The sequence below is a fragment of the Myotis lucifugus genome, unplaced genomic scaffold (genome assembly GCF_000147115.1).
Source record: "Myotis lucifugus unplaced genomic scaffold, Myoluc2.0 scaffold_54, whole genome shotgun sequence".
Taxonomy (NCBI): domain Eukaryota; kingdom Metazoa; phylum Chordata; class Mammalia; order Chiroptera; family Vespertilionidae; genus Myotis; species Myotis lucifugus.
The window spans coordinates 5856438-5869288 of NW_005871102.1; the positions used below are offsets into that span (position 1 = coordinate 5856438).

Here is a 12851-nt window from a genome sequence, read left to right on the forward strand (position 1 = left end):
AGTTCTTATAACGTGGGATTTCCCTCTCCAGCAATTCTCCATCTTTTCGGACTCTCCGAAGCACAGTTTTGGTAACACTCAAATGATGCTGCAATCACAGGGCACCATAACGCTCTGCAGAGAGGCAGCTCTGTGGTCTTCGTAGAAAGGCATTTGTCAAATACATGTGCCTTTGGGATATATTTCTAGCCATTACCTTTTGTAGCTACTGAAAGTGCTCCAAATTTGGAAACTAAATTTCTGGGTTTGAGTTTTCAGCTTAACCATTTACTACCTCAATGACCTTGGGCTAGCCAATTTCTCTTTCTGAGGTTGAATTCTCAAACTTGTAAGACAGTGGGTAATGGTATCTGTATGGAACGGAACTATGGAAACCAAAACAACAATGAGGTAGTTTTATTTTTATCATCATCGTTGTCGTCATCATCTTCTAGACCTGAATGGTAATGGTAGAGTGTCTGCCCATCACTTGGCATTTCTCTTTGCTGTGTGTGAGGGAATAATCAAGACTTTCTCATTAAAAAAGAAAGCAACGCAGAACCATTGGTAGGAACTCGATATATGTTTCCATTATACTGAGGTTAAGCAACTGAAACCCTCTGTATGTTTCCTTGTTCTTGACCTCCCATCATCCGGGAAAACTTTTCTTTTGGAATGAGGCTTCCTTCGCAGATGCGCTTGGGTTAAGCTTCATGCAACCCCGATGATGTTTAAAGAAGAAGACAGAAGGGCATTTTCATCATTGCTGACAGTCCCTCAAAACCATGACTTGTGGCCGGGGGTCATTCGGCAACCTCCTCATTTCTTCCTGAGAGGGGCTGTGTGTGTTTCTCTGAGAGTGGGTAGGGACTAGGTATGAAACAGGTGCCTGGCATTTAATGTACGGAGGAATTGCTATTTGAGAGGTTCTCCCACAGCAGTGGTTCTTAGCCAGGGGTGCCTCGCGGAGGATGTTTGACAATATCTAGAGACATTTTTCATTGTCCTAACCGGGGGAGGGGAGATTGGAAGAGGGGTTACTACTGGCATCTAGTGGGTGGAGACCAAGGATGCTGCTAAACATCCTACAGTGCGCAGGACAGCTCCCCCCTCCCCCCCAACAAAGATCTGGTCTCAAATGTCAATACAACCTCCTCTCCTTGGTGTGACATGGTCCGATGGCTGAAGTTTTTTTCGGTGAGAAAGGAAAGGGGATTTTTAGGCCATGATTTTTCTGTTCCTCAAAAGGCATATTTTGAGACCACTGCATATGCACGAAGATTCTCATGAAACTTAATTAGGAACCCCACTTAAAATTCCAGAAAGGGTTGCCTCACGTTTGTTAAATACAGAACCACTTATTCCCTCCTGGAAAGGCCACAGATCTCCTTTATTGGAAAAGGACAACTTGACCTACCCTGCTTCCCATCCTCCTAAGAAATATTAGGGCTTCCTGGCCACATCTAGTGTGTGTGTGTGTATGTGTGTGTGTGTGTGTGTGTGTGTGTATAAATGGTTGCCAAAGGGGAGAAGGCTGGAGGTATGAGAATAAAAAAATAGCCCTAACTAGTTTAGCTCAGTGGATAGAGCATCAGCCTGTGGACTGAAGGGTCCCAGGTTCAGTTCCAGTCAAGGGCACATGCCAGGGTTGTGGGCTCGATCCCCAGTAGGGGGCATGCAGGAGGCGGCCAATCAATGATTCTCTCTCATCATTGATGTTTCCATCTCTCTCTTCCTCTCCCTTCCTCTCTGAAATCAATAATAAAAAAATAGGTGGAAGGACAAAAAGAAAGAGGAAAAAATAGGTAATGAAAAACCCTATTAAATAATAACTTAAACCAAATCAAACATAATTTGTTATAGTCAGAAAAATATTTTATGCATTGTTTGTGGGCTTAGAAGACTATCCATGCTCTACTTTGGCCATATATTAGCTCAACCACACACACACACACACACACACACACACACACACACACACAGAGTCTCATGATGGTTTTGAAGTTGGTGGGGGTGTGTGAGATCTCTTTAAGAAGGACCATTCTGGAGGAGGGCAAGATGCTGGTGCTACCTCAGGTACCATTTGCTGGATCAGGCTCTCCTAGGATATGTCTGTGGTTCTTGGAAAAGTGCAAAATCTTTTAAGACAAACTGTTTCATTGTCTGAGAAAGCACCAAGAGGTGCACGATGCTATTAAGGCAGCAGGTCATGTTGGTCCACTTTGTCTTCTTTAGAACAGTCTCCCTAGAGAGCATGAGCAGTACATTGGCTGGTCTCTCTGTCTGGGTTTCTCAAACTGTGGGTGAGCCCCATTAGAGAGCCATGGAAACCATTTAGTTGGTTGCAAGCAGCATTAAAAAAAATAGAAAAAGATGAATTTAAGAGAAAATATGAGCATTATCACACATAGAAAAAGTATTCTATATAATAAAAGGCTTAATATGCAAATCGTCCCCTCAGGAGTTCGACCTATCCGGAGTTCGACCACCCGCTATGATGTGCATTGACCACCAGGGCATGGTGCAGAACGAAGGAAGGCCCCAGCCAGCCCTGATTGCCGGCCAAGCCTAGGGACCCTACCCGTGCATGAATTTTGTGCACCGGGCCTCTAGTTATTTTATAAAGCATTATGTAATTATATATGTAAATACACCCTGGCCTGTGATGTAAAATATACTTCCTACTGTTGGCTATGGCCCAAAAGTATTTGAAAATCATTTCTTACATCAACCCTCTTTGGAAGGCACTGTTCCCATTTTACAGATGAAAGCACGATTGCTCAGAGAGGCCACTGCATAAGCCAGACAGCTAGTGTGACTGATGGAACTGGGATTTGAAACCAGCCAGTGAGAGCATGTGTTTGCCTACTTTCTCAGAATCCCAGTGCAAGTCTCTTTTGATTGTAGACCTTTTCCAGGGACAGGTAGGTTGCCCTCTGGTTTCTGGAGTCTGGGTCATGTTATTTAGGCCAGGAGAGAAGGCGAGGGAGGGGCATCTCAGGCAAGAGGGAGGCTCAGGTGAGTAAGAGGTGAATCCAAGACATGTGTTAAAGGAAGGAGATGATAGACTTTGGTGCCTCACTGAAGGTAAAATAGAAGACACGAAGGAACCAACCATCTATGGGGCACTTTTAAGTGGACACAGCAACTCCCTTATGTTGACCCATGGAAATGACTCAACTCTGTGTTGGAAATTGGCTGGTGTTAATCAACCCTTCTCCACAGATGCCAGCAACTTGTCTTTTGAATGCTAATGAGGTTCTTTCTCCCTTGCAGTCTGTATGGACAGAGACAAAACGGGTTGTTGTGGGGCTCAGGAGGGAATCCTGGACCTAACGTTAGCAGACCTGTGGTTGTGTCTCTGCTCAGAGACTTGCCCATGTGTTTAGGGCGGGAGTAACAACTGAGGGGGAAGCTCTTTACCTGGTCGTTCCTGCTCATCCCTTAAATAGAGTTGCCAGATTTAAATAAACATACAGGATGCCTAGTTACATTTGAATTTCAGATAAACAATGGATAATTGTAGTGTAATGTTTGTATAATGCTTCAGGGTATTTTCGGCCATGGACTTGTACAGTGAAATATGCCTGTGGCAAAAAGACTGTTAGACCTGGATTGACAAGGTGGCTAAGACAGAACCCAAGGTCAAAAGGATCGCAGGGTTGAAGAATTCTTTGGGTGACGGTCTTGGGGGGAGACCATTTGATTGTAATTGCCCAGAGCCTCCCTGCCATCGTCTGCCCTGCCAGGCCACAATAGTGATGGTCATGCCGCACCCTCAGGATCACAGCAGCCGCCATTCTCTTCTACCTGCTGACGACTAAAAGCAAAGTCCTTGGAGGTAGGGCTGAGCCACCACATCCTTCAGGAAGCCGCTTTTGAACATTTACCGTGTGCAGAACACTGCGTCTGTGCTGGTGGTGGTTAGAGGTTCATGTTTGTTCTCCATCTATCCTCTGCTTTGGGGGGTAAAGTAGTAATTAAGCACCCACTCCTGTGTACAGAGCTCTCCACCAGGCTCTGTGCTCGTGGTGACAAAAGAAATGGAAAACACAGCCTCACATGTGCCTGTTGGGATGGCAGAGAGCTTAGGCTTTTATTAACTCAGAATTGGAGTTATCCTCCGTGGCCTCACTCTGACTTTGTGTGGCTCGTGTCTCTTCCTGGGTGTATGTGTAGATAATTGCCATAGTCGTCACCCGAGGTGCATGGAGCCCCCCACCCTCCTGTCTTGAGAGTGATTCGTGGCACGTCTGGAGGGGGAAAGGGAGGTCCTGGCTTGGGGCCTTGCAGTGAAGGGAACCAAGTTCATGGCTTATTTGGGGGCCAAACACTGTGCCCTTGGTATTATTTGGGAAACACGCTGGACGAGGAATCAGGGGAGCTGTCCAGTGCTGAGAAGACCTCACAAGGCATCATGGCAGAGCCCGAAAGAGATGGGCTTTGATATCAAGAGAGAACTCACTTTAACTCCTGGCCTTGCTGTTTATAAACAATGTCACCTTTTCTGAGCTTCAGTTTCCTCTTCTATGAAATGGAGGCAATTGTAATATGAGGATATTTTTGAGGATTTCATGGGATAAAATATTTGAAAGTGCTAGCAGATAGTACTGTGTCTGTCACTGCAGCATTTCCCGTGCTCATAGGGCCTTGGAAACTCCTCTGTTATGACACTCTTCATGGTGAATTATAATTATTTCATTTCTGTGTCTGCCTACTTCCACTAGACGGGGCCAGGGCCGTTTCCTGCCGTTCACATTCCCTTGGCGCATGCCTAGGGCCTGCTACTTCTGAGGCCCGGAGGCGTCCTGTGCTGTATGCACTTCAGGACTTGGGTTTTGCCTGAAGATGACGAGCCTTTACATCTTGCGTCTTCCTCCTGCTCTCCCCTGGTCTTGCTGTTTATAAACAATTTCTCTCTCTAACTCTCCACTGACTATGGGCGGAGCCCATCCTGTGCATCTGCTTGGCGGCAGGGGTCTTAGGACTATGTTGGGCCGTGATCATTAGGCCCTAAAATGCACAAGGACAGATTTCCAGCACACTCCTGCATGACCAAACAGATCTATGTTCGAATAGCATCCCAACTGTGCTCCCCGCTCCTCTCATTGGCAAGTTCCGGGATTTCTGTGGTATTGTGTGCCTTTAGTACTTTGATCGGTGCAGTCCAATTGCTCAGTCATCCCTTGAGCCTCGTACTTGCCACACTCTGGGCTGGGTGTGGGGGACATCGAGATGAGGAAGACAGTCTCTTTGCTTGAGGTGCTTCCAGTCTCATGGGGAAGACAGATGTGGAAACAAAGAATTTCTCTCTCAGTCGGTAAGGACCACGATGGCAGTGGGCACAGAAATTTATGGACCCAAAGAGTCAGGGTCCTTTTCCTCAATTATCTTCTCCCCCTAAGAATCCCATGGCTCCCGCTTCTAACAGACGGACAGGGGAACCAAATCGTAGTTCTCACCCTCAAGGATGATTTGAACACTGGGAGGTAGGGAGCAGCGAGTGGCCAGACTGCCTCAGCCTAGCAGACAGCCCTCCTGCACTGGAAGAAAATCAAGTGTAAGGGCCAGGGGAGACGGGCCACAGGCTACATGGCCCTGGCTGAAGTGGGACTCGGAGGACTTGGGGAGCAGGTAGTTCAGCCGAGGGCTGCACTTAATGAAAAGAACTTATCTCCTGGCTGGCTACCCGAGGCCTCCAGACAGATACCATATTTCCTCTTCTCTCTGTAGGTTAGCTTTATTTACTCTTATTCTCTTTCCCGCGTGAGCTTTCTTATCTCTGACATTTGCTTCTCCACCAGCTTTGATTTCTTTTTATTTTCTATCTTGTTTCCATTTCCATGTTTTCTTTCACTGCTCAATTTCCTCTCCTTTCTTTCTCCTCTCCCTCTATCATTTCCCCCTCTCTCTACACTTGTGCCTTTTTGCCTTTTAATTTTGTCTTTCTGCCCCTACCTCCGTGTTCTGAAATGTATCTTGTTCAACTCAAGGGCTGGGGAGGACATTTTCATGTGCCACAGCCCTTTTTATGCCGTGAAAGAGCATTTCCTGTGTGTCTGGGTGTCCCAGGAAACAGAACTCTGGATCCTGACCTGGGCAGATTCTACCCAGGAGCGAACTAAGACGGAGTAAACTAGAGTGAAGGAGAGGCTCCATGTGCACCTCAGAGACCCCAAGTTCAAGGCTCCTTCCCCTTTTAGCAGAATCAGCTGAACAATGACCCCATTTCTGCCTCTCCAGTTTCCTATCTCCACCTATCTTTGAAGTTTCTCTTTACCTCTTTCCTTTAAAAAAAAAATTCTGTCCTGTTTTCCATGTTTCTCTTTGATCTCTCATCTCTTCAGAATTTCCTTACTTATTAGAAATTATATCACTCCCCCACTTAACCCCCCTCTTTGGCCTTGGAAGACAGAATCAAAAACAGTCAGAGACTCCGCTCCCTGAGTCCCTCCTTCTCAGACGAGGGCGTGGAAGTTTGGGAGACATGGAGACGACTTGGGAGCCTTGCCTTACTCCCGAGATCCTTAATGAGAGTAGGATTTCTTTCTGGTTCTTATTTTGAGGTTGGATTAGTATAGAATTACAGAATCTCAAAGTTCAAAGAGATCTCCATTGGTCCTTTAAAATATTCTTCAACCCAAGTGGGAACCCTCTTAACTTCCTAATAGATAGTTGAGTACTTTTAATGTTAGGAAGCAGACTGCTTTGGTGCTGGGCAGCTCTTCCTGTTTCAAAGTTATTGTTCAGGGTTCTGATGTCCTGGATCTCTGTGCTTTGTTCCTGTGGACTCTCTATCTGCTTCTTAGAGATACTATATAGCATAAGCCTTTCATTCACATTCTCTTTCAAGTACTGAAGGCACTTCAAGTATCTTCTTCAATACTTGAAATATTTCAGAGGGTTCTACCAAAAATAATTACGTGGAATGAAGTATTCTTGGCACCCTTTGACTATGTAGATAATTCACTTTTCTAAATGACTCATCCCCCAACGGTTCCAGATAGCTGAAATTGTCCTAGAGTGGTTCTGAGGGAGGTCAGGGACTATCCCACAGAGAGAAGGCTAAAATTAGAGTTGCAAAACCAATTTCATTAATGTTTGTGTTGGATGCAATGTCTGTTTTGCATATTATAGTGTACAGGTCTCTCTTGATATTCAATACCCTGTTATTTTATTTTTATACCTAGGCCTTGATACTCCCCTGTCCTGTAGATGAGGCTAGTGAGCCTCATCGAGGTTGAGTGACTTGCCTAAAGTTGCCCAGTTCAGGACTTAATACCCAGTTCTCTTGACTCTGGGCCTTTTGCTGAGTTTTCCATTAATACTTAAGTGTCTTTGTCTCTCCAAAGTATCTGCAGTGTCATGAGGTTATATGAAATAAATTGTCTCCTCAAGACAAGGAACTTGGTGTCTACAATTTAATAGGATTTTTATAGTGTGTGTGTGTGTGTGTGTGTGTGTGTGTGCACACGCACTTCTTTCTGGCTATGGCTTTGGAATGTGGAAAAATGGAAGCAAAGAAACCAAACCCAGGTTACACAGTGATTCTGGACAAGTATAAATATGCCATATGGGGACCAGTAGAGTTATTCCTTAATTATAAGCATCCCATCCGTGTGACTGATTTGTCTAAATTTAAGTGTCAAGATGGAGAAGGGTGAGTTACTCCTTTATTGTACTTAATCCAGGGGAATTTTCTAAAGGAGATAGGAGACAGGGGAGTCTAAGAAAATTTTGAAATAAAAAATGTGAGGGCTTTGGTGGGTTGGAAAGCGGGGAAGGAGATTTGCAAGGAGCAGAGAGCAGTGCAGGGAACAGGCATGGGGCAGGAGCTAGAGACCTTGATTTGGAGATCATGATTTGGAACTAGGATTCTGACCTGATGATACGTTTTCCTTCTTTGCAAAGTGAAATCCATGGGGCTAAATTTAATTCCACTTGGAACCACTGGTGATTCACCCCAGCACAGGTGCGCCCACACACAGCTGGCGTCAGCTCAGTGTGCTTTCCCGCCTGATCCTTCTTTACCACAGCTTCTCCCCTGGGACAGGGAAGAGAGCCAGACCCTGCTAACCTTGACCCTCTGTGTCTCCGTCTGCAGCATCCTGGCCACTGCGGGGACCCACTTCAACACACATGTGGACCTGAGGACCCTCCGGGCCGTGCGTGTCCTAAGGCCCCTGAAGCTTGTGTCAGGGATACCCAGTAAGCACCATCTTTCTTCCTTCTACTCTGCTAATAGACTCCCTGACATGTCCTCATCTGATCCGCGTCTAAGAGAATGTGGGGTAAATAAGAGACAGTGTCTCCTGGGAGTTAGCTCCCCTGGTAATAAACAGTGTGGATGCAACAACCGGATATAACATTTCTTTTTGAAACTTAGCAGCTTTTTTTTTCAGATTTAAACATAATGAAAGATCTTTATAGAAACTTGGGAAAATACATGAAGTGATGTAACATGAAAATGAAAAGCACCCATTATCTTATCAGAAATAACTTTTTCTTTTGTGTTAATCCTCTCCTGAGGATATTTTTTTCCATTGACTTATTTTTTTTTTAGAGAGAGAGTGGAAGGGAGGGAAGGAGGCAAGGGAGAGAGAGAGAGAAAAAAAAACATCCATTGGTTGCCTCCCACACACACCCTGACTGGGGCTAGGAATCGAACCTGCAACCCAGATACATGCCCTTAACTGGGAATCAAACCCCAGACCCTTGGGTGTGAGGGCTGATGTTCTAACCACTGAGCACACCATCCAGGGCCAGAAAGAACTTTTAACATTTCTGTATATGTTTTTCTGTACATTTTAAATATAGTTGTGATCATTCTGTACATATAGTTTTAGATCCTGCCATAAGTATTCAATTTTCCTGACATTAAAAATTCTTCCAAAATATAATTTTAAAACCCGTGTTATAGTCTGTCATAGGGGTCATGACTTGTTTAGCCATTGCTGTGTTGCTGGATATTTAGGCTATTTGCAGTTTTTCCTCCCAACTGGGAATAGTGCTGGGGCAAACATCTTTTTGCTTCGATCTTATTCACATCTCTGGTTATTTTCTTAGGCTAGAATCCTAGAAGTACAATTTCCGGGTCAGAGATATTTTATGAATACTGGTTACACTAAGTCTGCTCTCACAGCAGCGACTGGGATGGCCGGGGTTGAGATAGGAGGTTGGGGAAGATGAACTCTGACCTTGCTCTCACAAGACTCACAGCCCAGCAGGGCGAGGACCCACAGGCTCATTGTAATGAGTGTAACCTACAAGAGGAGCCTGAAAGACAACACGGGTGGAATAAATGAAGAAGGTCAGGGTGAGGAGACGGAAGGGACTGATCCATGGGGGAAGTCGGGATGGCAGCTTTGACTTGACTTGTCCTGGTTATCCCTTTGCAGACGGTCTTTGCCATTTCAGGACCAATGGTTCTTTTCCCTGCACCACTTGCCCTCCTCCTGGGAGAGGGGAGACTGAGCCCACGCTGGCAGGGGTGCCAAGTGAGGCTCCGTTTGTCATCCTCTTCCCTTCCTTCCAGGCCTGCAGATCGTGTTGAAGTCCATCATGAAAGCCATGGTGCCCCTTCTGCAGATCGGCCTCCTGCTCTTCTTCGCCATCCTGATGTTCGCTATCATCGGCTTGGAGTTCTACAGCGGGAAGCTGCACCGCGCATGCTTCATGAACAATTCAGGTGCGCTCCCAGACTGTCTCCTGCTTCTTCCCTTCTTCTCCCCTCGGGTCACTGGTCATTTCAGGGCCTTAATGAGAGACAGCTTGGAAAAGTATGTTCTATTCCAACCCTACAAAGAGAACCAGAAACTTCCTAGTCAGCAGATCTTTTGAGGCCCAACCAGCCCAGACTAAACATCCCTGTTGAAATTGCAAAGCTAATAACCTCCTAGGTTTACAGTTGGAGGAGGTCAAACAGGAGGTCTCAGCTCCCCATGCATGGTAGAAGGCTATCGGGAGGCTGTCAGAAACTGTCTGTCTGAAGAAAGACCCTGTGTACAGTGGCCTCTTCAACCCACAGGCCAGGGAGACGTAGGAGTTCCATGGAGACGTGTTTCCTTCGTGGTCCATCTCATGACCTTCCTCCCTCTCTGCTGTGACCCACACACAGTGTGGAGGGACGGAGGCAGCTCTGAGCTTGGCTTGGCAGGGGGCCTTGGGGGCTGGGGGGTACCCAGACTCCAAATTCTTACCTCTTTATATCTCATTGTTCTTGGCAAGTTGAGTAGCGTGCCCTAGGAGGAAAGAGGATGGGGAGAGGTTGAAGGAGCCCAATTAGGTACTGTGTTCTTTTTTTATGAACAGAATCTTTAAAGGACACCTTACACTTGGATTTTGATTTCTGATTTTTGTGTTTATTCAAGACCAGGAATTTAGGCCAGAAAAATAAAAAGAGTTAAGACTCACCAAGGGGACTGTAGCTTATGATGGTCCCCAAGAGGCCCAGAAAGAACTCAGGATCTATCCTAGTGTCTGAGGTTTAGAAAATCAGTGAGATTCTGCCTTCACCTCAGACCTTTCTGTGTGACCCCGTCCTGTAAATTTCTGGTACGCAGGTGACGGTAGAGGCTGTGGCCCGTGGAGAGTAGGTGGGCCATGAGCAGGAATGACTCCATTTTCAGAGGAGGTTGAGAAACACTGGGTTGAACACGTGGTATGCGGAGCGTGATGTGTAGAGAGGCCAGAGATGGGAGGGAGCCTGAGACAACGAAGGACACACCTTTCTGTGGGAAATCGAGTTGCATGCTTGTGGCTTCCTGAAGTCATTTCCAGCTCATGCTAAACACCATGTGGTTTATTCCCCTCCCTCCACATGTGTGTGCAGGTATTCTAGAAGGATTTGACCCCCCTCACCCGTGTGGCGTGCAGGGCTGCCCAGCTGGTTATGAATGCAGGGACTGGATCGGCCCCAACGACGGGATCACCCAGTTTGATAACATCCTCTTTGCTGTGCTGACTGTCTTCCAGTGCATCACCATGGAAGGGTGGACCACCGTGCTGTACAATGTGAGTAGAGCTGGCGAGGGGCGGGGGCAGAGGACAGAATTGGGGCGTGAGGCTTCTGCATTGGGCTGGTTCGTCTGGGGAAAGGGATGGTTGGGGATGTGCCTGCATGTGTGCCTGTGTGTGTGTGTGTGTGTGTGTGTGTGTGTGTGTACTCAATCATGGGAAATCTTAGCCTCCATTTTCTGGCCACTTGCTAAGTGAAAGTACACAGCTTCTTAATACAGGAAATTACAACGCGTATTGGATGGATGAACAGCTAGTTAAGTCAGATCAACTCAGCAGTTATGGAGTATGTTCTGTAACAGGTTTGATGTGGTGGTGGGGTTCGGTAAGGGGTACATATTTCTTGGTTACTGTCTTCCAAGAACTTACAAGAACTTACCATTGGTCTGGAAAGATATTGCCATAGTTCTTAACCCTGGCTGCACTTTGGCTTTAAAAATTTACACCCCCTGGGCTCCACTCCAGACAAATTAAATAAGAATAGCTAGGGGGAAAGGCCTGTCATTGATTTTTTTTTCTAAAGCTTCCTAGCTGATTCTAACATTCAACCACTGTCAAGAACCGCTGCATTATAGGCACATAAGAAACGTACTTAATTGTAAGACTCACGGTAAGACTCACTAGGGATGCTGGTGAAATATTCAGATGCGCAGGCCCTTTCTATGCACGGTGTGAATAGTTGGTGAGCTTTTTACAAGTGCCCCTCATGATTCATATGATCGGACATGTTGGAAAGGTTCTGAGTGGGCACACAAGACAACTGACTGGCTGTCGGGGATGTTAGGATTCCTGCATGGGGCCAGAAGGTAGGCAGGTGACCACTGAAAGGCGTGGTGCAGGTCTGAGTTCTAAAGTAAGACAGGGAGCCCTAGCAGGTTTGGCTCAGTGGATAGAGCGTCGGCCTGCAGACTGAAGGGTCCCGGGTTTGATTCCGGTCAAGGGCATGTACCTTGGTTCCAGGCACATCCCCAGTAGGGGGTCTTCAGGAGGCAGCTGATCAATGTTTCTCTCTCATTGATGTTTCTAACTCTCTATCCTTCTCCCTTCCTCTCTGTAAAAAATCAATAAAATATATTTTTTTAAAAATAAAGTAAGACAGGGTCCGGGGTGGGTGCGATTTGATGCCCGAGGAGCCTGGGTGGGCAAAGCCATTTGGGCAAGTTGCCTTTGTGAGTAGGTGCTTACAAAGGTCTGTACCCTCATATGCAGCCAGCAGCCCACCCGCAGTCAGATACCTTTGGAACGCTCATTCCTCTTACCTGCATTCCCACAGCTGCCTTTACCCTAAGGTGCCCTCTGTTTCCTTTAACCTAGTTTCATTGCATAGAATGTTTTAGGTGGGGCAGAGTGTGGCTTATGCAAAGCCCCTTTAGAAGGTGCTCTGGGCATAATCTGTACTGGAGGGAAAGGAAATGTTCAATCTCAGGAGAGACTCCACCAGATTGTAGTGCCCAAGGAGCCGGGGTTTGCGTAAAGCCTGTAAAGTAGGTGCTTAGTGAATGTCCATCACTCACCTGGATCCAGCCCCATACAGGCTGAGCAAGGCAGGATGGAGCTGGCAGAAAGGAGTCACAGGCTGTTGAGCTAGAGGTCGAAAGGACAGTGAAGAAGTCCCCGGGACCAGCTTATGCCCAGCAAGCTCAGGGGTTACGTGTGACCTAGAAAGACCTTGAGGACACTCTGGGATTCTCGCCAGCTGTGGTGGGGTGGCAGGCAGGAGGGGAGGAAGGCAAGATGGATGAGTGCTGTCACTCCTCATTGGAGATGTGAAGGATGTCTTGAGGCCATGTCACTCAGATCAGCCAGGCGCCTCTGGGAATGACAGCACTGGCCCCACAGTGGCGGGTGTCATTTGC

At 46.7% G+C, this 12851-nt stretch overlaps 1 protein-coding gene across 1 annotated transcript in view; it reads left to right on the forward strand.

Moving 5' to 3' along the window:
* CACNA1E (calcium voltage-gated channel subunit alpha1 E) overlaps positions 1-12851 on the forward strand; it is a 259356-nt gene that overhangs the window by 71438 nt on the left and 175067 nt on the right. Inside the window, 3 exon segments of the mRNA XM_023753932.1 lie at positions 8084-8187; positions 9515-9667; positions 10811-10992. Coding sequence (XP_023609700.1) covers positions 8084-8187; positions 9515-9667; positions 10811-10992 — 439 coding nt within the window.